This window comes from Seriola lalandi, unplaced genomic scaffold (assembly GCF_002814215.2).
Source record: "Seriola lalandi dorsalis isolate HSWRI2012SDOR001 ecotype SW California unplaced genomic scaffold, Sedor1 jcf7180002054972, whole genome shotgun sequence".
NCBI lineage: Eukaryota > Metazoa > Chordata > Actinopteri > Carangiformes > Carangidae > Seriola > Seriola lalandi.
The window spans coordinates 2,725,098-2,752,501 of record NW_019525660.1 but is presented as its reverse complement, the minus strand read 5'-3'; the positions used below and the strand labels follow the sequence as shown (position 1 = coordinate 2,752,501).

Below are 27,404 nucleotides of genomic sequence, written 5' to 3'. Positions count from 1 at the left end.
AGAGAGAGAAAAGAGGGGGAGCACATGTGTATGCTTGTCACTAAGGGGCTGGGAGAAGGACTAAGGGAAGCGAGGTAGCTGGCCACAGCCGCCATATGCTGACTGGATTCCTGTTCATGTCTGGTGTGTGAAGACTGTAGGTTTCTGTTGTGTGCTGGCCGGCTGGGGAACACACCATGGGAAGCTCACATCTCCTCAACAAAGGCATGCCTCTAGGTAAACAACCAGCACTCTGCTTTTATGTGGGGGAACTGTGTGTGTGTGTGTATGTGTGTGTGTGAATGTGTGTGTGTTTGTGTGCCAATATTTGTGAACTCAGTGTACATTATTCTGCCTTCCTCCTCCCCTCCCCCTTCTCTCTCTTCCTCTCCCTTTTTCCGTCTCCTCCTTCTCTTCTTAATTCTCTCACTCTATTATCTTTTTTATCGCTCAGCCTCTCTTTCGCCACACAAGAATGGTTAGCCTTTTCTGTACAGCTCTGTGTGAGTGTGTGTGAGTGTGTATGTGTGTGCGTGTGTGTGTAATTGTGTGTGTGTGTGTGTGTGTGTGTGTGTGTGTGTGTGAAGAGGCAAATCTCTGCTATTGAAGGCTGCTTGAACACCTCCATTTGTGGCGACAGAAATAGATCTCTCTCTCCTTCGAGGGCTAGCAAGGACATGACACATATTTCCCTTTCATTGTGCTTCTTTTACGGAGAGCGGTTGCCTTCACTGAAGCACACACACATACACACACGCACACAAACACACACATAAATACAAATCACAGGCATGTATGCGCACACATACTCACATATGTATAGGGAACTCAACGGACAAAAATATTGAAATTTTACACATGCATACACACAGCTGGACTCACACACAGGTGAGAGATGCACCTTATGATAAGGTCTAGAGAAGACTATTCTAGAAAATGGGATCAAGGTAGGGCTGCTAAGGAATAAGAAGGTTGGGGGGGGGGGTGTAGAGCAAGAGGAGGAGGGTGTGAGGATAAACGATCATCCACCCTAAAGCTGAATTATTGTATCTGTGGTCACCTAAATCTGGATTTGTGAAGCGGTTTCTCCCAAAAGAAAAAACAGAGATTGTAACGTGATGTCATCAACAGGCTGCGGGCTGTGTCTCTTGATGACATCAAAGATTAAAGTTGCAGCTCTGATCTTTTTTGCTCCCCCCTCCCTCCCTTCCTCCTTACCCCCCCCCTGTTTTTTTCTCGCTTCGGGAGAGATCTTCTCCATATCCGCCTCAACTATGTCCCAACAGCTCAAGAGTCCAAGGTCACAGGAATAACGACTGTGAATTATGGTTCAGGGAGGTTTGCCCTTTTAAGATGCTCGTACACAAATCACCACTAGTCAATAATCATGACACTGATCCGATCATAGGATCTGTCTTGGCACACAGTGAAGCTCAGTGAACCTTTGAAGGTCTGCTTTAAAATCTGTTTGTCATCCCTGCTGATTGATGGATATGTCGACTCATGTTTTGGAAGGCAGGGGTCCTCTGATCTGTGTCTGTTGAGTCATGTCTGATCTGACTATAAAGACCTAGATTAATGACACACACACACACACACACACACACACACTTCATACATCCTTTGTAAAATCAGAACATTTCTGGATAAAAACCTTAAGTGTAATCTTATTGTTCATTTGGCTAATTTGACTGGTGCATTTGATTTACATAATGATCTTAAAAGCTGTGGTAAAGAATAATGGGATTGCGCGTAATAGATTCAGGCAGTTTCCCACCAGGAGGTGAGGTCGTCTTATTATACCACAGGATAAAATCAAGGAAACGGCTCATGTTGTGACATGTTGCCAACTGATGAAAACCACAACTCAGTGTCACTTGGAAGTATTAGTTTACAAGTCATGAACACATTTGCACGACAGACTAAATATAGGCTACAATGACAATGAACAGACACCTGGTTTTAATGGATTAACAGTTAAAAAATTTTGCTTTTTATAAGCTTTACACATCCAAAACACTACAAATCAGTTTAGGGAATGTTAGTCATCTCAGTTTTAACACATTTGCATCTACCATAATGCACACTTAAACATTCGCTGAATTATTATATTGCATAAATGCTTTCACCATCACAGACGAGGATTTTGAGTTGAGCATTTGATTTAAGCAGGGACTCATGAACCTGACTAGTCTAAAAGAATAGACAGCGATGCAGGTATAATTGACAGCACTTAGAAATCTATGAAGCCTGAAGTGCTGAGCAAGGAGACTATGTAGTAACAACCACTGAGAGGCTAGGGCTATTATGTCTAATGCATACAATGCTTGAGATAAAAAGAGAGGTAGCAGTGAAAAATCTACCAGCCACTGCTGAGAGGTTGAGCATTTTTTAAGGTGAGATATCAGCAGTGAAGGTTAGCTAATATAAAACTTACCAATTAAATTGACTACATTGAAACAATTTGTTCATTTTATTAAGAAATGATCATCAAAAAGGGAAATGTAACTGAGAAGCACATCAGTCTAGACAGGTGGCTAAATAACAGTGCCATCATGTACAGAAAAAATAACTGGCCTGCAATGTAACATCCCAAAACAACAATTAGTAGACAGGCTATAATTCAACTTATGAGCCCTTAATGAAAAGCACTCATTACTCAGGAACATGCCTTGTTGTTATTAATTTATATGTCAGCAGAGTCAGGTGAGTCTGTTTAGTGCAAGACCTGCAGCTGAAAGAACTCACTCAGCTGGCAGCTGCTATCCGAAGCAGGGATAGCAGGACAGCACCTGCACAGTTTTTCTACTGGTGTCATCACATACAAATTTACGGTCATTGTCTGCACTAGAAGGCTTCTATTGCAATATTTATTAGTGGCAGCAACTTTGGTTGTCTCAATGTTTAAAATCAGCACCTTGCGTTTAAATTAAAGATCTGAAAAAAGTAGAAATGTGGTCGGCTAAATGAGCATGAAGGTCTGCCACTGACGGACTGTAGATCTGCTGTGGTCATCTACAGATAATTGAGGATGAAATAAATCTGGGCATACTAAATACTCTCAGCTTGATCTTATGAGCCAGTAATAACAATAAACTGTCATATAAGCTACTGATTAATAGGCCAACTCTAATTAACAGGAAATACGTGAAATGAAACAATATTTAATTTTGCTGGGGAAAGCCTTTGAACCCATTCAAAGACCCCCTGTGGGTCCTTGGACACCAGTTTGGGAACCCTTAATCTAAATACAATAAACGTTTCATAGCTTTAATAATCCATTAATGGGGCACATTTACTCCAGAGTATCCAGACTGACCCCAATCCAATTGAAACTTGAAAGCGATTGTGACTTTCTTCTGCATATTAACAGTTAATCCAATATAATGGGCCAACGTCCATACAATAATCCAGTTATGGCCAGAATTTAAATGTAGTATTTCCTATTGTGCAAGTATTGTATAAGTTAGTACTTAACGTTTTTGGTTTGTGGCATCTTACAAATCGGTATTGTCTATTGGTGACACCCCTCAAAGTGGAATACAGCTAGTTTTCTCATTTCGGGTTGTTACATTTACTCTCTTCTCAGAGGCCTATGGGTTGAAAATAACTAATTATTTGACATAAAACTGCTATAAAATCTCATTTTTAATAGAGGATGTGTGTTTTCTAACCTGCATATCCAGCCTCCATTTTTTTTCCTGTGGTCTCTGATTCAGTGCAGGGGTGTGTGTAGTGGCTATAGTGGCTAATACTATATAGCTTTATTGATCTATTGATCGAGACCTAGGCAGCGGTTACTGTAAAGCTGTAATTTGTCCTTTCAAACCTAAACTGATTGCCATGTACCTTCTATCTGCACATAGAGGAAGTAGAACTGCTATAAAATTTAGAGATGAGTAAATATACGCAGGTTGTCAGACCCTGCTCAGATACAGAGGTGAATTAACTAAGATTTGCCTCTTCAAACTTTGACTTTGAATCGGTCGCCACAACTAAGCTGCTGCCAAATGTTGTATCTCCTTGTGTGTTTTGCTGCTGGTGTTTTAGTAATGGGAACAAAAAGCTGACAAACCTGAACTGGCTCGCTGATACACTACCAGCAAATTAAGACCTTGTTTTTGTGTGTATGTTTGTGTGTATACAAGTCAGTGTGTGCGAGAGAGGGAAGAAGAGGAGACCTGCAGGGTGATCATTTCTATGTGTAAGCACTTTGATGTATCATATATCACTGCATATTAGTTATGTCAACCTGCATGGATTGGTGTGCTGAGTGTGCACCTGTATTTCTGTACATGTGGGTGGGGCAGGATGTGTGTGTGTGTGTGTGTGTGTGTGTGTGTGTGTGTGTGTTTACGTCAAGCTACCTGAACACCTTGTCCCTGCACATTCAGCCGTTTTTAAGTAATGATATAAAACATGGCTTTTCTCATTCTTAGAGAGATACATGGGACAGGGGGAAGAAAAGAGGAAATGGCGAAGGAGATAAAGAAAGCCTGGGGAAATGAGACTGAAATTAGAGATGGAGATCTGAAAATGAGGCAACACAAGATGAAGGGATGGCAGGATCAACACTGAGGGGGTGAAAGACAGATATGGGGGCTTTTTAACCACGTCATGTTGCTGCATGCCACAAGGGCCAGTAACATTATAAATCAGCCGTGCTGTGGCTCGATGGTTGGTTGCTACAGTTGCAGGCGACTGACAGATCACAGGTGCCGACACCAACACTTTCCTCTCTTCTCCCTTCTGAACAGTGCAAAACACAAACACTGCAGCTGAAATGTGAGTGTCATTTGTGCCAGGGTTCATTTTCAGTTTAGTCGGAGAGGGACTGAAAAGAGATTTAATTCAAGAAGTCTGACCTTATTTCAGAACTGAAAAACATGTAACAGCTGCTAGTTCTTTGGCAATAACTGAAAATGGTTTGTAAAGGTGTGAATGTGAACTGTAGTTTAAATAGACTGAAATGAAGCTGAATCGACGCTGGCTTTGATCCTAATACATCTGATAGGTTTATGTGCTATATGGCTGTGAAAGTGAGAGGTGTTTATGGGTGTCATATCCAACACATCATACATAAATAAGATTTATGTAAAGCTGCAACTATGATTTTCATGATTGATTAATCGACTAATTGTTTTTCTTGATTCAGTGATAAATTGTTTGGTCTATAAAAAGTCAGAGAATGGTAAAAAAAAAAAAAAAAAATTGTAAAAAGAGACTTGAAACTCAGAACTGTCCAACCAACAGTCCAACAGAGTACAATGATATAAAACAGGGAAAACAGAAAATTCTCACATTTGAGAAGCTGAAACTAGCAAAACCTGCAGATTTACGTGTTGAACATGTTTTTTTTCTAAGTTTAAAGTTTGATACAACAAACTAAACCCACAGATGCTCTGAAAATGAGAAACCCTTGTTTTAAGAGTTTGTGGTAACAAACCGGTGCTGTCGTTCCCTTGTGTCGGTCAAAACCAGGCACTCGCAGCTTGTTTCGGCAGATCACTATCTTCCTGGTGACCCGCACATTTAAAACACATGACAATTGCTGATCTTTCATATTGTCTCTGTTGATCGACAGTCTGAAAACATTGTCTCGTTCCTCAGAGACCAAAATCCAGCTGTTCTTGTGAGCGGGTCAGTGACAGCTGGATACAGGCAGGCCGCAGGGCTTTCCCACTGGCTCTCATGCCGCAGTCCCAGCAGTCATTGGCAGATGCTTTTTCCATCTCTACATGTCACTCAAACGGCGTTAGCCTCATTTTGGTTTGATTACAAATTTTCCGGGAGACAATTTTCATATTGGGGGATGTCATTTAGTATCCCAGGCCCTTAGGCATTAACTGCACAGCCGGGGACGTTACTATGCAGATGGTTCATGTTGTAACTGAACAATTATCACAAATAAAACTTTCTTTTCTTCCAATTCAGATTTTTTGCATCACCTTATAATGTCTACCAAATATAGTAATGAATTTGAATCAAAGAGTAGCTGCAGAGAGACCCTGGATAGATGGCAAGAGCAGAGCTGGAGCTCTGGCCCCGCTGGCTGTGAAGAGGCCTGTTTGCACTGTGAAAGCTCCCAGCAGTCACCCACCCCTGGGGCTATTGGGGGGGGGGGGGGGGGGGGAGTAAAGAGAGAGAGAGAGAGAGAGAGAGAGAGAGAGAGAGAGAGAGTGTGTGTACACAAGTATTGAATATAATGAGAAAGGGAGAGTGGAGATGGAAGAGATGGATGAGGTTTTAGAGTTTAGGAATTGAGCAGAGTGAGCGGAAAGTCTGGGCAATTATTTAATATAATGAAGAATTTAATGAGTGTTTCATGTGACAGGAAAGCGAGAAAATACATTAAATAAAAAGAGACCAGGAGATAATGGCCATTTGAGTTTGTTCGATTTAAGAATTCAAATGATTAATTATTAATTATTAATTAATTATTCAAAATTATTATATTGAATGTTGAGTTTAGGTTTGTGTGTATGGGAGAGACAGAGAGAGAGAGAGAGTATGGATGGGTGTTTTATCATAAAGAACAGTATGACTCAACGGAAACTGTTGGTGAAGCGTCAGCGCTCGTGGACAGTGCTCCTTGGGTAAAGACCAGCAAGTGTACCTGTGCGAGTCCACTGACGAGGCAAACTGTCTGTACTCAGCACTATAACCTAGCTGCTTCCACTCCATCCTTGATGTCTCCAGTAAAAACAAAATGTATCACTGCGCCAAAAGGCAAAGAAATCTGGCTGAGCTCCGTTCATCGCAACAACCCTCACCCACATGTGGCTCACCTGGTTTGTAGACCTGCCGGTCTGCAGTTAACAAAGCTGATGTCATTCCTGCCTATGTTAACCAGCTATCCCTTGAGCTACTGGCTCTCACTGAGACTTGGCTCAAACCAGAAAACACTGCGGCTGCGCTCTCCACTAACTACACGCTCTCCCATACTTCCTGTCTGTCCGAGCAAGAGGGTGGGACTGGCTTATTAATTTCCAACAAATAGAAATTCACTCAACCGTTGCTATTGCTATGAACATCCACTTGGACAATCTGAGCTCTGTGGACTTCCTGTTCCTCATACATATTGATTTGACCTAAAACAAGTTTGCAGCCGTCCGACTCTCAAAGCCAGCAAAGAACTTGACCTCATTCTCATTCAAAACTGTGCCGCAAACAGCCGCCAACGGTCACGCACCTCGCTGACCATTATTTCATTCGCTTCACTGTATGCCCCCAGGAACAGCCCTTTGTTCCACCATCTCTGGTCTCTTTCTGTTGCAACCTCCGCGGCGACTTTTCCTGAGTGGTCACCTCCGCTCCACCTCCTCTTAGCACATTTTCATCACTAAAGGTCAACGAGGCCTCAGAGTCTCTCTGCTTTACACTGACTCCAGCTCATGTCTGGATAGCCTGTGTCCTCTATCCACCAAACCTCTAACCTGCGTCACCCATGGCTGACTGATACCATCCGAAAGCCGCCCGGACAAAACAGCGTAAATCCAGTGACACCACTGATCTCAAAGACTATTAGTTGCTCCTATCTTAACCCTCATCCGGCATCAGTGCTGCCAAAACTGCTTTTTACAGTGATAAGATCAGCATTACCACAAACAATGAGAAATTATTTTTCACCTCCAAAACATTACCCATTCCTTGGCAACACCTTCAGCTGCTCCAGGACTGACGTAATCACAGTCGCAATCATCCTGATTTTAAACCCTAATTATCAAACATGTCCACACTGTTCTCATTTGAGTTTCCCTGATGGAACGAGCTACAAGTTGCCATCGGAGCGGGGGCGTCCCTCTCTGTCTTCAAGACTCATCTCCTCTGAGAGCACCTCCCCTTCTTTCACCTCCAACACCCTAACATGCCAAACTCGTACTTACTATGCACTTCTTTACCTGATCTCCTTGCACTGCGTCTTATTGAGCAGATTTAGTACTTAGTGCTTACTCTAAGGCCTCCTACTGTACTGAGGCTTGAGTGTTGTTCCTCATTTGTAAGTTGCTTTGGATAAAAGCCAAGTGAGTAAATTTAAATGTAATGTACTCAGTAGCAGTCAGTGGTACCGGTCTTTCCAAGGTCATGCTTGGTGCTGGAATGAGAGCTATTTCCTCCCTCACTTTGACCAAGTGTGAGCTGGAGAAATGTCTGGAATCTCTGGTACTTCCCAAAAGCACCACTCTGCTGAACTGACTAGACTGAGCAGATTTCAGTATTTTGTTCGTGGGAACACCATGTTTAATGTTGTGTAAATACATACATCTCTAAATCACACTTTGCTCCTGTTTCAGCTCAAATTAAAATCTTCTAAAAGATGAGTCTATAGGCCAAAAAAAAAAAAAAAAGCTGTACAATGAAGCAGCTACAGGCCAGTGTGCTCCTTATGATTACATCTGAGTTACAATGAGGGCTGTGTTGAAGCCTCACAGTACTTTTTGTTCTTGTTGAATTCCAATTTCTCAGCTATGCACCATTGATTTTGTATTGATGTGTAAGTGCAATGGCCTCCAGACAAATCCTATTACGGAAAGCTAATGTTTTACCAGGCCACATAAGGCATTGTGAGCAGGATTTGAGTTTCACTTTATTGGTCTTACTGTGCTGTGGGGCGGCTTCATCAGATCAGGTTTCATGCTGTAATCTGACGATGGAGATAAGAAGACAATACAGAAAATTGAGTGATGGATTGCACTAAGTTGTTTGTTTCAGTGCAGTTTGAGTGCTGGAAAAACGCAGTCTATTATCTTTCAGTTTTTACATATACATTAAGGTTCAAATGAGACAATGATGTGTTGATGTGTTGAGAGACATTTAACTGACACTGTAAAGCTGTGACTGTAGGTGAAAAAAATCATGGTTCTAATTCCTGATCCTAATTGTATGCACTAATTCCATGTTTACAGTAACATGGGCCTGTGTGTCATCACATACACTATACATGCACTGCACTCCTGTTGCATGATGGATGCAGGAAGAAGTATGTGCAGAATAGTTTAAAATTATCTCATGAGTATGCGGTTTGAAAAAAAAAAGAGTTTTTAATTAGCATGGCTGTATTCTGGAAGTAGTCTATTCAGTCCCTCAAATTTTAATAATGATGTATCACAATATGACACAGACTGAATACAGATACCTCATGTCTGTTCTCTAGATACAGATTCTTAACACTTGTAGTCCATCACAACCAAACCCTGAACGCTGCAGCACAGTGGAGCATGAACCAGAAATGCATGTAATCACTGTATACATTATTTCCCCATGCATGCACATTGGCTCAGTCAACAAAGAAAAAAGAACAACTGAGAGTCCGCAAGGAAAAAAAAAATTCACCACAGTTTCAAGACTGAGCAGCATGTTTTCAGACACGTATTTGCTTGCTGCAACAGCAATTTATATGAGAAAGAGGAAGCTCAACCATCTGCCTCTGCCCAAGGAAGTTTATTTCATGCTTTCTTTCAGTACCTCCCTGCTTCTTATTCATATTTAATTATAGTTACACTTATTCACTTCTGGGAGCTGCCCAGTACAACACAGTGCTCACCTTCTGGTCACTGAGCTGTTTCACTGGAACAAATGGGAGGAACAGCACAGAAACACTAATTTCTAAATGCTGACATGTTATTAAAACATTAATGCTAAATGTCAGGTTTCGACATCCCTCCAAATAAAAGATACAATGGCATCTATCCAATATATAACATGTAACAGTCGTCATACGAGAGGAAATCAATCGACTGCAGGAGAGGTCAATATACCCATCTCTCCAACAACAGCAGCTTCCATTAGTGATGCAATCACAAGATGTGTTGCATTTGCAAAAAAGGTTTTGGGGATTTAAAAAACAAGAAAATCCCTTTGTAATTGCATCATTCTAAAAGCTGAACACAACATCTCCACACCTCTTTTCTCAAGATTGTCAGCAGGCATTCTGGGAAAAACTCACTACTGACATAGAAATATAAAGTAGATAACCGGTAAAAAAACAATAAATTACAATACTTCATTACAAAAACACAACTGGAAAGCAATGACAAACAGACATTAATGAGACAAACTGGTAGCATCATTCCAGCAGGGACTTTTCCTGTAATTTATTTTGCTTATGGGCAATTTAATGAAAGCTCTGGAGGAAAGAGCGTTGCTTAGTATCCCTGCCCAAAATTTCGAAACTAATTTTCGGGACTGAAGATGCCAAACATCTGTCCACAAATCTGATTCTCAGGGATCCTTGGCATTCAAAATGTTGTAGAGACAGTAGAATGGTGATTTTGAAATGACTGGTTTAATCATTCAGCTACTTTCTCATGATGTTAGCCCAGGCAGCTGGAAAACAAGCTCCATCTGGAAGTCTGAGCTGCAAAAAAAAAGTTTAAGGAGAAATATTCCGAGAGAAATGACAGAGGCAGCTGCTTATCTGAGATGTGGGCCTTCACATCTCAGATGGGAACAAGTCAGGAATGAGTGATGAGAATAGTCAGCATCAGCAGAAACAGGCATAACTCTGCACTCATTTCATCTACAGTGTTTTGGAGGGGTGTCAAAACTTGACACAATGTCTCAGATTTTCTTCTGAATCTACATCTGTGCATCCTTCAGATGTCTTGGTTCTCAATCGGTACGTCTGTCGGTGATCTGAAATGATTAACCCTTCAGTTGCCTGAGAGGAGAGATGAACCATAGATCCAGGATTTGATTGCAGTGGGAGGGTTAGTTAAGGAGAACTAATAAATGCAGCTTCTCTTGACCACTGCTCTTCTTAAACCTGAACAAAGGCCCACTAGTGGGGTCGTCTGGAGGATCTGCCTTGTTAAACGCTACTTATCCTCCTGTGCGGCCTGGCTGTACTCTCAGGCTAATGGTTTAATCTGAGGACATGATTTAATAAAACATCCAGTAGGAAGGTTGCAGGGGGACTCACTCTTACTCTTGCTACTCTTAGTAGTTATTTAAAGATTTCAGTTTCTGACCCTCTCTCATTGACAGATCTCACCCCTTCATACGAACTGTTGCACCTCTTTACCCAACTGACTTTTATCATTTTCAGTGAGCTATGAAATATCACATTTTTGTGGCGTATTTGTAAATTAACACCCTGTGTGCTAGATAATTGAGCAATTGAGACATGATCTAGGGCTTCAGGCTGCACGCTCACTTGTTTTCTGGATAAGACTGCCCCATTTTTTCCCAAGTGAGTTGCTCCCAAGAGTCACTCTCAGTTGTCCACAGGGGCAAGCACTCGCATTCACCATGAATATATGACAACTCAATTAAAATATGTGAGGTGGATGAAACACAAAAGGATACTTTAATTATACTGGTGTTTTCTTCCTCCTGATTTTTTGTTCTACAGGGATATTGTGAACGTTTGAGGGCAGTCTCTTTGATTTTTGAAGTCTGTACTATTTTCTACAAGCCTAACTTCAGGGCCTAACTCATCCATGTTCCCAATTACCGCCTGTTTCAAAGAGTCAGCAAACAAAAGTAATAATTAAACAGAAACAATAGAAATGTTTAAACGCAATAAGGAGAAAAACAGCTGCGAAACATGACTTCTCTCAACAGAATTAGCTGTGCAGCAGATAGACAGCTGCTCCGGGAATTTAATTTTTTCCATCCACGCTTACTGTCATGGTTGTCATAGTAACTGCATCAGTCCGGAGCAGGAGCATTATGGGATGCAGTTGAAGCAGGACCTCATATGTGCCCAGGAGCAGCCACATATCTTCAGACATATAAGGAATGCCCAAGCAAATGATGCATGTCTAAAGGTCTGATAAAGAACTTTTTTTGCGATGAAAGATTCCTAATTTCTTTGACTGTGTGATTGTTGCTTTGTAGGTGTTTAGTTCCTACAATAAGAAATTCCACTAATTAGATGCATGTGTACACTTCTACCACATCTGACAATGAAGTCTATCTTCTGTCCTGTTCACTGCCACGTTCATTCTGCCCATCTGACACCTTTTCTTTTGTGTGTGTGTGTGTGTGTGTGTGTGTGTGTGTGTGTGTGTGTGTGTGTGTGTAGGCATCAGGCCACCCATTATGAACGGGCCCATGCACCCACGCCCCCTGGTGGCGCTGCTGGACGGGCGTGACTGCACTGTGGAGATGCCCATCCTGAAAGATGTAGCTACTGTTGCCTTCTGCGACGCTCAGTCCACACAGGAGATCCACGAGAAGGTAACACACTTAACTACACACACACACACACACACACACACACACACACACACACACACACACACACACTCCTGGAAACTTTCACTTATTGTATGCAGCTGGTTTTATCTTTACCCTGGTAACTACAGCATCCTCCCTGCACTCAGACACAGACCCTCATGCCCTCCAAGTGCTTCTCCTAATAAAGCTCACGCTCATGAACACATCAGACCTTAATTCAACTGTAACTGAAACTTTTGTATCCCACTGTGCATTACACAAATATTAATTGATCAGTTGTAAAAAATTAATTCACATTAATCTCAGGAATCTCAGGGTGGTTTTGCTCTTCCAATCAAACTCCACTTCACTGCACAAATTTCGATTTTTGGGGGGCTTCAGTAACTGTGCAAGAAATGGCACCAAGCGGAAAATTCTACCTTGACAAATCTGTCAGGCAACAGATGCTGCATCTGTGTTTTTCTACAATACACGGAATTGCCTCATTGATTTGCAAGTGATTTCTGATCTGGAAAAATTACCATTTGTGCCACATTCACATCACATCATTCAGACTGTCATTACAACTAATGAGTCAAAGCTGTCAGCCTACAGTGCAACTCTGACACAGACAAGTGTCAATAAACAGCAGCAAAATGGCTGCAAAGCCTCCATCATTGGCAGTCACGTCTAAATAAAATGCAATATAAACAACAATATAATCTATTCAGCTAATTTAAAAGGAGTATACACTTCTTTTTTGTATGTAGTTTCACTATTAAACTTCTCTGCATGCATACACAACACAAGACAAGTGGCCAGTTTAGGCAATTTAAATAATGTGACTAAAAGGATAACAGTGGGGATTACCTTTGTGGATGGGTTAGGGAAAACCAGAAGGTTTATCTGGTATTTCCATTCTTCCCACATTGCATGAATGCAGCATTGGCACTTGAGATATCATTAGAAAAGTGAGGGTCTGAAGTTATCAAAACAATACTGGCTGTGCATTTAGGATGCTTTATAGTTATAATTTAGCTATAACTTTAGTTAAAGTAAGACAGGAAAATAAGTGAAGAAGAATAAAGTACAGTACAGAGAGTAAACTAAAAATGTGGGTCAGGCTCGGATCTTGCCACAGCCACTATGGATTGTAAATGGGTTTGTATGTCTGGCAGGGTTACGTCTCGTTCTGGGTGTCTGCCAGGCACACTCTCTCTGTGAGCGCGCTCAGTAGGCCACAGCGTGGGAGAAACAGATGGCTCTCCTTCGCTCACTATCTATCTCTTGCCCTCTCTCTCTCTCTCTCTCTTTCTGGCTCTCTAGTAAGCAGCAACCTCATTGTGTAATTAAAAGGGCTTCTTTATTGTAATTGAACCGCATGTCATTTTCACCCTCTCTTGCACACATGAAGAGGAGGGCTGGCAAAGATTGAAAGATTAACTGAGAATCAATTAAAAGGTGACAGCTGACACTGAAATGGTTTTCACACAGACCCATATATTCCTATTCTATATGGTAATCAAATTATCAGCTTTTTGAGTCATCATATTTCATTGTCCATTAAGGCATTAAGCCGTCATCCTGATTAGAAACCACCGAAAAATCCCATGAGAATGAGACTGCGGCTGATATTAGTTTCGTTAGAGACACCTCATCTCGTTTCCTGTGGTTATAAAAACTTCGTTTCCATGGTAATATTCAGGAAATGGCGTTATTCCATGCAGGCAGGAATATTTAAAAAAAAAAAAAAAAACAGGATATGAGGATGATATAAACAGCACCTCCAGAAAAAGCCTTAATGGAGATACTTTATGTAAAACAGTGTGACAGTGAACTCAGTGAACTGTGGCTGCTCTCTGCAAAGCTATGCTTGACTTGTGCTCACACCTACACAAACACATGCTGATAACTTGGCTTATAGTCTTTGTATATACAGTATGTACTGTACCATGAAGCACTACCTGAGACACCCTTGCATGGCTGTCTACAGACAGGTGGCTCAGTAAGAGTATGCAGATTTTGTTATTTCATATAAATACACACTAACAGATATTCCTACCTCTCTGTCATTTAAGTAACCATGTGTTTTGTGTGTGTGTGTGTGTGTGTGTGTGTGTGTGTGTGTGTGTGTGTGCGTGTTCAGGTGCTGAATGAAGCCGTAGGAGCTCTAATGTACCACACCATCACTCTGATGAGAGAAGACCTGGAGAAGTTTAAAGCCCTGCGTATCATCGTCCGCATTGGCAGCGGCTACGACAACATTGACATCAAATCTGCTGGGGAACTGGGTGAGAACACACACATGCACACACATATATACACACACACACAGAAGAAGAGTGAGTGTGTGCTGGTAATACTGTGCTGCACTGTGCTTCTAACTTTTTACACTTTTAAAAACCGAATTCATCACTAGCAAAGATTTTATCCTTTGTAAAGATATTTGCAAGTTAACAGTACAAATCCAGCGTTCATGTTACAAAGTGATCTACCAGGAATGTGTGCTTGCATATACACAATTTGACAATCCTCTGCCTTGTGTTGCCGCAGAAGTTGAGCCAAGTTTAACTTTGTTGCTTTGTGTCACTAGCACTGACAAAAGTTACTTTCTAAAGTTTTTTTTAAATTTTTTATTGTGTGGCCTATTGCTTCAAAAGTTTTGAAAAAGCAGTAAGTAAATACAGATAATAGTTACAGTTAATATCATAACTGTAACTATTATATTATTTATATATAATATATATAAAAACAGAGAAAGTAGTTCCAGGTAGTTCAAAACAAAAGGCTGTTTTTCAGTCGTAGTTTTTCTATATCCTAAATGAAATTGTCATATTTGACCACTTATTATTTTTAAGTTCAACTACTAACTGTTTATTTTATTCTAACTTTTTAAATAACAATAGCTTCACAGTAATATAATTTATCACAAGTGTAACAGACAGACAAGAAACAAAATAATCTTTGATCTATAGTCTATAATCCTTTTTGGGTCTTATTCCTGTTTTGGATCTCATTCTCTGCTCATTGTCTTACTGTTTTCTGTATTCTGTGCTGAGCTTGTACTTTTCTTCATTTAATCTAAATAATTTAGCCTTTTTAAAGTTTACTGTTGGTCCGTTGGTTTTAGGTGTTGTTCGGTAACTCTGTTACTAAGTATTATATAAATAAAGTTATTATTATTATTCTCCCAAAACATTTTTCATTGCTATCTGCCATGAGCAGCCATGTTTACAACAAGTCTATGATATTTGTGGAGAAAAAGAAAACTCATTTTGTAAAAACTCATCTCTCTCCTGCAGCAGCCAGAGCTTTACTAACGTCCCCTATCTTCTTGCAACAAGAGGCTCTGGCATTTGAAAGTTGCCAGCGGTGTTTGTGGAGAAAACTGCTGACATCGCACCTTCAGCCTGCACTTCTCCACCAAAATAGCTTTTGCCAAACTTCATCTCTTTCAAAGGGCCCAAAAAGCTATTTCTAATCCTTATCTGCTCTCTGGTCCAACAGGCATCGCAGTTTGTAATATGCCAGCAGCTTCAGTGGAGGAGACGGCGGACTCCACGCTGTGTCACATCCTCACCTTGTACCGACGCACCACCTGGCTGCATCAGGTTTGTGTAGCCTTGTGTGGCTGATAAAAGGGAATGAAATGAACTGGATTTGAATGTGAACTCATTCTAAATGTATTGGTTAGAGGTGTACGTTTGGTTATCACTATTTTAGTTTGGACAGTTACTAATAATCGTCTACTGACAAATCAGCAAAATTGAAACATTTCGTTTCCTTTAGAATGTTGCTGTATTTGAAAGACGTTGATGTAAGATGTAGAAGGTACAGTAAAATGATTTGTTCCTCAAATCAGTTATAAGTTATATTATTATTTAGACATATTTCATAACCATGATTCTGATATCTAAAAGGATTTAGACTGTGGTCATTAAGTGCAAAGTGCTGGCATTATGAAATTCACCTGGATCATGTAAAGCTGTAATGTTTTTGTTGTCTGTGTCATTTTTGCATGTAATAATTAATTGATATTCATGCCAGGCTCTCCGGGAGGGCACGCGGGTTCAGAGCGTGGAGCAGATCCGAGAGGTGGCCTCAGGAGCGGCAAGGATCAGAGGAGAGACACTGGGACTCATAGGGCTCGGTGAGCAATGCCTTGTCAATGACATCTACTCTGCATACTGTTGCAGGAGACGTGTTTATATTGTGCACACAGTTTGGTTTGATGGTCGGACTGTCCATCAAGTTTTTAATCAGACCGTTTTTCTCTTTTTTCCGTTTTGGGAAGTTTTGTCCTTAGCTCAGCTAAATTGGCTTCCCAAGGAGTTACTGCCAATAAAATATAAGCCGATTAAACCAGAGGTAGAATGCAAATCTCTTCCCTGTACAGTCTGAGCGTTTTCCAGCAATAATGAGCAGACGTGTGCAGCCAGAGCATTATGTAATTTGTACGAGGCAAAAATAAAAAAATGGGGAATATTAGATGCACAAAAATGGCAGCTATTGTGTTTTTATGTTCCATTTGAATGAGTATTCATGTGTATGGAGTTTGTCTAAATGCACCTGTGTGTTTACTAATGAGTGTGTCTGTGTGTATTCATGTGTTCTAGGTCGAGTGGGCCAGGCTGTAGCCCTGCGAGCCAAGGCCTTTGGCTTCAATGTGATTTTCTATGACCCTTATTTGGCTGATGGAGTAGAAAGATCCCTGGGACTACAAAGGGTCACCACACTACAGGTAGCACACACACACACACACACACACAAACACACACACACACACACACACACACACACACACACACACACAGCATTGGGCCATTCAGCAACGACCTGACTGTTTCCAGCACTTTTGTGTTTTATGAAAAGAAAAATGCCTCCACTCAAAAGAAATCCTTCCACACTTGTACAGCTTTAAATCCAGCTTGAAGAATGATCATTTCATTGACTTTCACTATAACAGCTAACACACCAACATGAATGTGGTGATGCCATGATGCCATGTCCACGGTTTTTATCCTATTAAGTAAAAAGGTAATTCATAGCATATTGCTACACATATTACTTTATCATAGAGCTACAGCAGGGTTCCTATCAGGGATGGAAGTCCCAGTCTTGTTTTTGCTTGAGTCTCACACTAGTTTCATAGGGAGGGAAGCTGTAAGAATTGTTATTAAGTTTCTCTGCATGTAACACCAGTGTCAGCAAAGAATGTCTCCCATGACAGTGATATTTGACTGTCACCACAGTACCATTTGAACTCCTGCTAGGACTGTAAGAACTCAGCACTGGAATAGCATTTAAATGGATTCACACTAAATCTTCTTTTTACTGAGGAAAAAAATCCATTGTCTCCTTTTCTCTTTGCTGACAAAACAGTGCTTTCTTCACCATCCACCATGACAAATGTGTATTTACCGGTATGTTGCTGCGCCTACTTAAAGTGCGTGGAAAAAGGAGGCACCCCCCCTTAATTTAGCTTCACGTCTTAGCGTGAATCTGGTGAAATTTGTCTGCTGTAAAGTGACTGTAAGTGTAAACAGAGGAGAGGGATTTACTGGCACTTCTTTGTCTTGTCTTTCTTCTCAGGACCTGCTCTTCCACTCTGACTGTGTCTCTCTGCACTGCAGCCTGAACGAACACAACCACCACCTGATCAACGACTTCACCATCAAACAGGTGAGGGACAGCCAAGCACGCACGCACGCGCACACACATACACACACACACCAACACTGACTTGAATGATTTATTTATCCCTACATCAACTAGCCATAAATATTAAGTGGATACCCATAGATGTCCACTACCTACATACAGATGAATGAGGTTCTGTACTGCACGAGCTGCATACGATGACTGATACACTCGGGAAATATTTGCTGTCGATGACGCAGGATTATAGCTCTAAAGCAATTCTGACCTTGCTGAAGGAAGGAAGGGGAATAGACAATGTGAACCAATACAGTATTACATATTTATCATTATGGTTAAGTTTCACTGGGAGTTTCTGCACCGTGAGTAGAATATTTTTAGGGACAACAAGTGTTTTGTTATGTCCCTGTACGTGTACATGTTAAAGACCACTGGCCAACATTGAGAAGAATTAATATTTCATTTAATTATGCCTTTAAATGTCCTTAGAACAAGAAAAAATTTAAATTGTTATCTTATTAGATGAAAGTAAATCACTTATACGTGTGCATATGTGTGTTGAAGATGCGCCAGGGGGCGTTCCTGGTAAACACAGCCCGGGGGGGTTTGGTGGATGAGAAGGCCCTGGCTCAGGCTCTGAAGGAGGGGAGGATACGTGGAGCTGCTCTAGACGTTCATGAGACAGAGCCTTTCAGGTAAGAAACGCACTGTTATCGCATACATGAACTGTTATCTGTAATCCCCACCACACTGGAAATGTATATCTATCAGTGGGTGATGTTTTCTCCATCAGAGATGCAGAACGTGGTTATAAAACCAAGACAGCATTTCATTCTAGTTTTAGGGGACATCGCAAATATGATGCTGGTTTTTTGTTTGAAGGAATATCTTTGGATTTTGATTGTTCAGACAAAATAAGCAATTTAGACTAAGCAATTAACCAGATAATTAAAAATATGATTCAGTGGTGAATGAAATCATTGGTTGCAGCTGTAACCCGTTGCACTGTTTGTTTTGTTTCAGTTTCAGTCAGGGCCCGTTAAAGGATGCTCCCAATCTGATCTGCACCCCACATGCTGCCTGGTACAGTGAACAGGCATCTCTGGAAATGAGAGAGGAGGCAGCCAGGGAGATCCGAAGGGCCGTCACAGGTAGTGCACACACACACACACACGCACACACACACACACACACACACGCTGAAAAATGTAAACACAAGTCTGAAAAGAGATATTTTTAGGTGTTCTGGTACAGTCAAGCATAAACCATCCTTATTTTTTTAGCCGAGAGAGACTAAAAGGCCTTTCAGAGTGTGCCTCTCTTTCCTCCTCAGAACCTCCCTCGTTCTATCCTCTTTTTCTCATTCTTTGTTCTCTCTTTTCCATCCTCTGGTTTTGCGGTTTCCTCGGTGGCTCGGCCTGTTCAATCTTAATTCTTGCACACCTTTTGTGTCTCTGCAAAAAGTGGGTTGGAGAGGTAAAAAAAACAAAAAAAAAGGTAGTGCAGTAACACCAACTAGTTCCCCTGTGTGCCTTAGAGAACACTGCACTATTCATTTCAGGTATTCCTTTTTTTTACTTGAGCACCTCATATTTTTCTCTCTCTCTCTCTGTTTTTTTTTTAGGTCGTATCCCAGACAGTCTGAAGAACTGTGTGAATAAGGAGTTCCTCACCCAGAACAACCACTGGGCAGGAGTTGACCCAGCTACCGTCCACCCCGAGCTAAACGGGGCTTATAGGTAACAACACGAAAAGGATAACTCATTGACTGATGCAAAGTTTGACCGATCTCTTGGAAGAACAAGTACAAGTGTTTTACTTCTTTGTTGGCTGTAAAAATTGTTTACAATGATATAAATGACATGATGATGCAAGATAATTCAATACATTTATTGTTGGATATTTATAAGTCAGTGTCTCTGTATGTCCACAACTCAGCCAGCAATACACCCCTGTTAGCCAATAAAACATTTATTAGATTAGCGGTGCTAGGTACAGTCTTTCACAGAAACCTATAGTTGCTACAACAACACAGTGGGCAAGGATACACCCTGCTAGCATCCACCGATACCTCAGTGACAGCAAACAAATATCAACATCAAGGCACAGCTTGCATCTTTCCGCACCTTTAACTATTCTTTCATCTGCCTGTCAGTCACTTGGGATTTCAGTTGCTGATCTGCAGCACCAGTTTGAGGCATTATTAATAGATTAATATTGCTACTACGAAGCCTGATCTGTTACTGATCTTGTAACCCATTGTGCTGTGGCGGCTATCTGTCAAAAAAGTTAAAACACTAAAACTGCGCTGACATTTCAGTATTTAGTTGATGCTGCAGACGAAGACACAAATCATGAATCCTTTGTTCTCCACACGTTGTGCAAAACACTGCAGGACCCTGTACAAAATGTCACGGGAGGGCGATAAAAAAAGCTTTGATGCAGGCTATAATTTCTGTAAAGGTCAATTTACTCAAATTACAAAAGAATTAATATATTTTCTCACATATCCCTCATGAAATCTTGCCATGAAGATGGTTTACTTCTCTGAGATTGTGCCAGTACCCCACTGGTGGTTGCCAGCACTGAAAAACGTCATTTTAAAAATTCAGCAACAGCATGTCATAGGACTCACTTTCCATTGTAGAGACAGCCCCTATGAAAACAGTTGACAGCATGTTAACCAGAGTAATGAGGACATCGTTTCGGGAAAAAGATAGGGCTGTTTAATATTTTAGATGCAAGCACCACAGATAAAATCTTCATGGCTAGATACCACTAGATTTTTTTGGTAATTAAGTTGGAGGGAAATGTCAAAATATTTCAGTTGGATTGGCTTCCATAATGTTATTGTAGATCTAATGTGATCAGGCACAATGTGACCGATCGAGTATCACATATTTGCAACTGCAGTTTCAGTTGAACTTCAGTTTCGTATCGCTCTCTCTGCCCTCTAGGTATCCCCCAGGAGTTGTGAGCTTGCCAGCTGGTGGCCTCCCGCCTCCAGTTGAAGGCATTGTGCCGAGCGCGGTGCCCATCACACACACCCTCCCGCCCGCTGTCACACACCCTCCTCATGCCCCATCTCCTGGACAAAACACAGTCAAGCCACCAGAGGGCGACAGAGAGCAGCATCCAAATGACCAACTGTAGCCACACACTCACACACACACAGGCTTGTCCGTGTTGTCTGGTAACTGGAGGAGGTCGGCATGGCAACCGGTGTCAAAGCAGTATGTTCCCTAGCGACAAGTTGTTATCAGACAGGTTCAGTGTCAGATCGACAAGTTGAGGTCCCAAAAACAATCGATTCCACTACTCTCTGGCAATTGGTTCCCAGCAGCCAGTTCATACTCCAAAGAGGAAGAAGAAGAGGATGATGATAAAGAGGATGAGGAGGAGGAGCGGATAGCTGTCAAATGCTCTAATCAAAGCACAAAACAGTTGTCCTCTGCCCCAACCAGAAGTCCTGAGAAAGACTGTAAAACTCAAGGTCCGCAGGTTGATCTTCACATAACAACTTTAGCCGAGTTTTAAATAGTTTTCTCTGCCAGAAGTAAAAAAACAAACAATAACGATCTCTTGATTTGGAAAGAAAAAAATACTGAATCAAATTCTGCTGTCTTAGACTGTAGTGTGTCCAAAGTTAGAGGAGCGGGTTTCATGTCTTTCTCTCCTTTTTCTGTGTCCTTTCCTTAGTTTGATGTACAAGCAAACGTAGTAGGTTATGAAATGAATGTAACCTGTCAGTGTACAGTTTTTAGACTTACAGAAAGAAAATACTGATATTTGTATTCCAGTCTTAACAAAAAGAGTTATGTGATCTCTCTATGTAGCCAAACTGGTTTGAGAATACAATATCTGTTTGTTTTTTTCAATGTGTCCCCAAATTAACAAGCCCCCCCAAAAAAGAGGCAGCTTTTTGCACACCATCTCAGGAAATTAAGTTTCCGCAGTTGGTATATTATTTTTTTTAAATTTTTTTGTTTTAAAATTCCTTTTTATGCCACTTAGTGCTTTTGTTTTTCTACCTGCTTGCCTTTTCGTGTCCCGCTACATTAGAAAAGAACTTTAACAAGAGCTAAAGTCGATCTAATGTTTGCTTTCGTTCGTTATGTTAAAGGGGCATATGACTTTGCTCTATGACTTATGTAAATGTTTGACCCAAATGAAGGGGGTTGTGGGAGGAAAGGCTGTTGGAAGGTGGCAAAATGGTATGCTTGGCTAGGGCGACTTCATCCCTAGTCGTGATTATTAATTGCAAAATAGAGTGGTTGCATTAATTAATCTGTAAAACAAAGCAGGTTGTCTATAAGGTGATTCAACAGGAGTTTGTAGCAGCTTACAGTTTGAGACACAGCTTCACAAAAGGTACTTATGTCTTCTTCATGTCTGATAAACCAGTACTTCCACTATCACAAAGTAACTGTCCAGCTCATGGAACATGAAGAGTTCAGCACACCAAGGTTTACGAATACGCAAAACATTGATGAATCAGTGTGTTGTTTTATGCTGCTAAATCAGTATTTTACTGACGTTGCCCCTCCAGCTCTGAATCTGTCAACTCAGCAGCAAACTGACTTGAGAATATCTGCATCAAAAAACATCAACAGTTATTCAACTGTTCTTCTTTCTGCCAGAACCATTTTTGGATCCTGTTTGAAGTTAAACTCACATGTACAGATGTCACATTCAGTTAAGGAGAGTTAATGGTTACTGATGAAGGAGGAGGAAGTGTGTGCTTGAAGCTGGGTGAAACCAAATTTTCAAAAGTTTGATTTGCTCCCAAGTCGACCTTTTAAGACTTTTAAAAATGCTTTATGGCTTGTCAGTCAAAACAGCTGTCGAAAAGAGGAACAACCTGCATATGTGAACGAAAAAAACTATGGTTTTACAGAAACTTGAGAGACATCATATATGCACAATGAAGTAAAGATGTTTAATGATAGCATGTCAAAATGTACGGATTGCTCCAGTCTAGTATCCCTTTAACATTTCATGATGGCTCCTACCTGAGTATACCGTTTAGCCACCCTCTGTGGCCTCTGTGTCTATGTGTACATATGGTGTTCTGCCTGCCTGTGTCAATGTGACTTGGTTGTATCTGTGTCTAAAAAAAGCAGCACTGGGAGGAGGGGTGGTGGCTAGTACTCTCCACAAGGCATCCTTACAAAGACTGCCATCTAAATACACAACTAAACACTATGTAACAAGCTAAAAATGCTTCAGATAAAAAGGTAGCAAACTGAGCCAGTAATCCAAGTTTCTACTGGTTACAACACCCCACAATACAAGCAACAGGGTAAAATATGTGAAACTCTTTGCTATCAGGAATATTTATTACTGATTCCAGCTCACGTGTTGTTGATGTTAGCGGGCCAGCTAAGTGACGGTGCTTTCTCGATCCCCTTCTACCAGCAGCTGAGTAGTAAAAAACAGTTCACTGTTGCCTACCTGGTCGTCTTCATGGTGAGGTAGTAAGCGTAGCGATCAGGGATGGAAATTTCACTAGCCATTGGTGAGTATTTCGCAGCCCAGGCTACAGTGTCCAGTTCTCACTGGCCTAAATCTAAGCGGGGTGTCTAGGACTGAGGTGACATTTAAATATCACTGTCAGGCTAAAGCCCCAAAATCCTAAAAGGAATGCTGAAATATTTTGAACTTTACTCTTAAGCGTTCCTCACCAGATGCCTGTCGTTATGTGGGGAGGGAAACTCTTTGCTAGCACTTCCTAATATAAACTCAAAGCATTCCTTATTCAAACTGATGGATGCCACAAGTAAAAACAGCAGACTATCTTTTAAAGTATCGAGGTGCTCCTTGAAATTCCATCCCTGGTAGTAACATACAGTCCACTGTTGCCTACCTTGGTCCCCTTTATGGTAAAGTAGTAGGCGTAGCAATATACAGTATACATATTCTATATTCTACAGTAAATATCATTATTTTTGGTCAAAACTGACAACCTGACAAAGATATGTTTGTGACTGTATGCATTTGTATGAATTATTTTAAAAGGAAATAAACTGTGGAAAGGTGAAATGTGTGTCTTATTAATCTTATTTTAGAGGTAGCTATTTTTAAAAGGTAAACCACATTTTAAATTTGGCAACTTAAGTAAAACAAAGTATTACGTTTCACCACAGGTCAAATGCTTATTGAAATGTTTTCAGGTACTCCATTGTCCATCAACAACATAGGAAACTGCAGTAAATTTATTCAGCGTTCAAGCCCTGTTCTTTTACCTGGTCAATTACTTATGGTCGTTTTGCCCAAGATAAGTGCCAGTTACCAGTTGACTCCACCAGGTGTCACCAGTACAGCTGCTGCACTCCTGCTGTGGAGACATGCAAGCCAACTTTGACATAGGAATCTGCATTGGCTCTGCTACTTGCATCTGGTTTTCCAGTTTAATTTATGTATGCAATAAATTTATAATCATCTTTGTGTGTTCCTCCAGACATACACAGTGCACCTGTGTTACAGCAGTACAGTGGCTGTCAACACTTCTTGTGACAGTAAAGCACATACTTGTCAGCATACACTGAGCTATTGACTGGTCAAATGTGAGGCCTACTGTCATCAAATCAGACCTCATACAATAAACACAACATCCATAACATTAAATATTAATAAGAAGTGGAAATTAATTATAGTGTGTGGTGTAGAGCTGGTTATTATAAACAATGATTTGAAGGCCTCAAGATGAATCTAATGTAATCCAAATCGCTTAAATCACAGGACTGAACAAACGAGAACTTCCAATTACGTAAGTGTTCTTCCGAGCAGATATTTGCAGTGAGGAAATCAATTGGATATGGTCTGATTTTAGTTAGAAAAGTAAATGTGTTATACATATATGAAGTCAGTTCACTCAACACAGAATGGAGAGCCACCGGGACTTAACTAGAGACTTATACTGGGTAAATATAAATTAGATTATACTGTTTTATAGATCACTGCTTGCCCAAGTGACCCAAGTTATTATGAAAGCTTTTTATGTAGAAATAAGATACAACATAAATATTCAAGAATCAAGCTGAAATTTTGAGAGACAGGAGCCAAATCTATTCTTCTGCTGTCTTTGTCTGCTTGAGCAGTGAAAACAGTTGTTGGCTGCCAATCATGTGAAACCTCATCTTGAACCATAGCTGACTTCAGACACAGGACATGGAAAGACTTCTACTACATCTCTTTGTCTTTGTTTTTCTCTTTTTCTATCTCTGTTTTGCTCCCTAAATATCCCAAAATCTCTCCATTGCACTCTTTGCCTCTTCTACTTTCTTCTCTCCCACTCTGGTTCATCCATTCAGGATAACAGCCACTGGAACAGGCGCTCCAGCAGCTGGAAACTCAAGGTGGTTTAATCTAAATATCAGGGAGCAGGATGGGAACCAGATGCAGTAAAAAATGAAGGGGGCACGTTTTATTCAATTAGCATGGGGACCTCCAAAGGGCACTCTGCAAAGGGGAAGAGCAATTTTCATGAGTCTCCTAGAATTTTTATAGAGGAAATAAGTGTCTGCTTAAACCTCAAGACCAGAAGTGTTAGCATTGACCATCATCATACTTAAATTCAAAGGTTAGAGACATTGTGCAATGTTAAATATGAGCAGTCACATCTTCCATTGTGAATATCGGCTAAGCTTGAAGATTTAAGAGATGACGGCTAGTTAGAAGAAGGGGAAAATTTGGGGAAAGGATAGATGAATGACTAACACTCTCCACTCCTTCAGGAAATACCTTCAAGCTGCCCTTGGGCAAGGCATTTAATATTAATCCATGTTATAGCAAAATACAGTTTTTCAGGGTTCAAGTAGGACTGAGGTTTTTCGTGCTTGTTAAAGCCTTGGCTGTTAGACAAGACAGTCTGAGGCATGAAAGGAACAAAACTGTAAGTTGAAAGGAAACAGCTCTTGTAATTGGACAAAGTACAGAAAGAGGCTTTTTCCAAACAGTAAACTTGTGAAATGTTAATGGATGCTAGAAAAAGTGGCTGATGGTAACATTTTTTTCTTCAGGGTAATTCATTTTTCTTCTTTTTATCACTTCAACTTTCCACTTACAACATAAGATACACTGCTTGTTTTCCTACTGATTGTTGGAGGCTTACTTTATTGCTCTGATCCACCTGTCATTGGTTGGCCGCTTATAAGATGCTTGCAAATTTGAAAATTTGTGCCCGAGGTTTATAAACAAATACTCAAAAATGTCTTATTGTTTGAGCTAATAACCAGCGGCGGAAGAAGTATAAATAAAAATGAACTAAGGCTTGTGTTTTTTTTTTTATGTCTATCTGACTGGAAGGTTAGGACAAAGTAGTTACTGTATGTGCAATGGATAAGAATGACAAGACTACAGATGCCTTGATTTCTTTTTCAAAGGAACAAGAAAGGGAAATGACAGTTTGACAGTTTACCTGCCAACCTGCATCCACAACCTTCTGACTGCTGCTGCTTCCAATTCACTAAGTTTCACACAATGTCGTACAAGCTGTAGACCACACAGATTGATATGTTAGTTCCTCGTTGTGTCAGATTTGTACACTCTCAGTTGAAAGTACTGACTGTGACAAAGACATATGTGTGGATGAGGTGGGTCCAGGCTTTCACAGATGAATTGGTCGATGATGGACTTGGAGGAAATGGGTGGATTTTCACAGTTCCTCTTTGCATCTCCTTTTCCTCTCCCTCTGCTCTTCTCGCCTTTCCTCTCACATCTCCTGTCACCTGTATGTGGTTTCTTCTTCCTGCATTTTCTCTTTTCTGCTCTCTGTTCTGCTCTCTTCTCCCCTCAACTGGGCACAGTCCAAATAAAGCCAAACAGAGGATTATTATCCTCAAAAATGTGGTGGAATATATTGACCTCCTCAACACTGTGAAGGTGAGGCACCCTGCTGAGACGAGTTCCCCACCAAATGCAGGATTTCCATCAGCGTTTGTGTCAGTGGCAGGTTTCAGTGTCCAATGGGTCCACATACTGTTTCATGGGGCCCTACCACCGTGCCAAGAAAAATGTCTGGTGGTTAATAAACACCAGACATGTGCTTGTAAATGCTGGCTGCTGTCTGAAAGGTACTAACTCCATTGGCTGCTTTGGCAGGTCACTCTTATTTTGTTGATGGCGAGCAGAAATGGTGCACTTCCAATTTCTCTGCTATTTTATCTCAATTTATCAATTCTTACAATAACTGGCCACAACACATGTAGAAAATATCTAGTGGCAGTAGAGCCAAGCTGCATTATTAAAACAAAGTGTAAGATGTCAACAACGAATGAGAGTTAGCTTTAATATCCCCAATTTCTTTGACCTCTGACGACTTCTGGCACCATCTGTTATCAAAGTGATGATATGGGGATGCAGCACAAAGCTCCTGCAAGAGATATTTAAACCCTTTGACTGCAGCTGTCGACCACAACGCCAAACTCACTGGGGTTTGGTGATTTTATGCCTCATTCAATTTCTGCAGTTTTAACAAGGCAAAAAGACTGGCTATAACTCCACAACTGGGTCTGTTAAAGGAGATTATGTTGTTATCTCTGGCCAAATGGGTTTTGATTACCCATACAATGCTGGAAGACACTGTGCAATAGTTTATATGAAAA

The 27,404-nt window shown here is 40.8% G+C and overlaps 1 protein-coding gene across 1 annotated transcript; it reads left to right on the top strand.

Moving 5' to 3' along the window:
- LOC111648237 (C-terminal-binding protein 1) lies at nt 1-23,841 on the top strand. Its single transcript, XM_023398072.2, has 11 exons — nt 1-216; nt 12,008-12,162; nt 14,288-14,432; nt 15,649-15,752; nt 16,189-16,291; nt 16,758-16,882; nt 17,734-17,823; nt 18,364-18,494; nt 18,823-18,950; nt 19,424-19,538; nt 20,757-23,841. Exons 1-11 carry the CDS (start codon nt 177-179, stop codon nt 20,950-20,952), a joined length of 1,332 nt encoding a protein of 443 aa, XP_023253840.1. The 5' UTR covers nt 1-176; the 3' UTR covers nt 20,953-23,841.
- Nucleotides 23,842-27,404: the final 3,563 nt, after the last annotated feature.

What these genes read in the sequence shown, in the direction of transcription:
- LOC111648237 (XM_023398072.2), top strand. Translation starts at nt 177, where the DNA reads ATGGGAAGCTCACATCTCCTCAACAAAGGCATGCCTCTAG. An exon ending in GCACCACCTGGCTGCATCAG is followed by an intron (nt 15,753 to 16,188) that starts GTTTGTGTAGCC and finishes TATTCATGCCAG; the next exon opens with GCTCTCCGGGAGGGCACGCG. An exon ending in ACTGGGACTCATAGGGCTCG is followed by an intron (nt 16,292 to 16,757) that starts GTGAGCAATGCC and finishes CATGTGTTCTAG; the next exon opens with GTCGAGTGGGCCAGGCTGTA.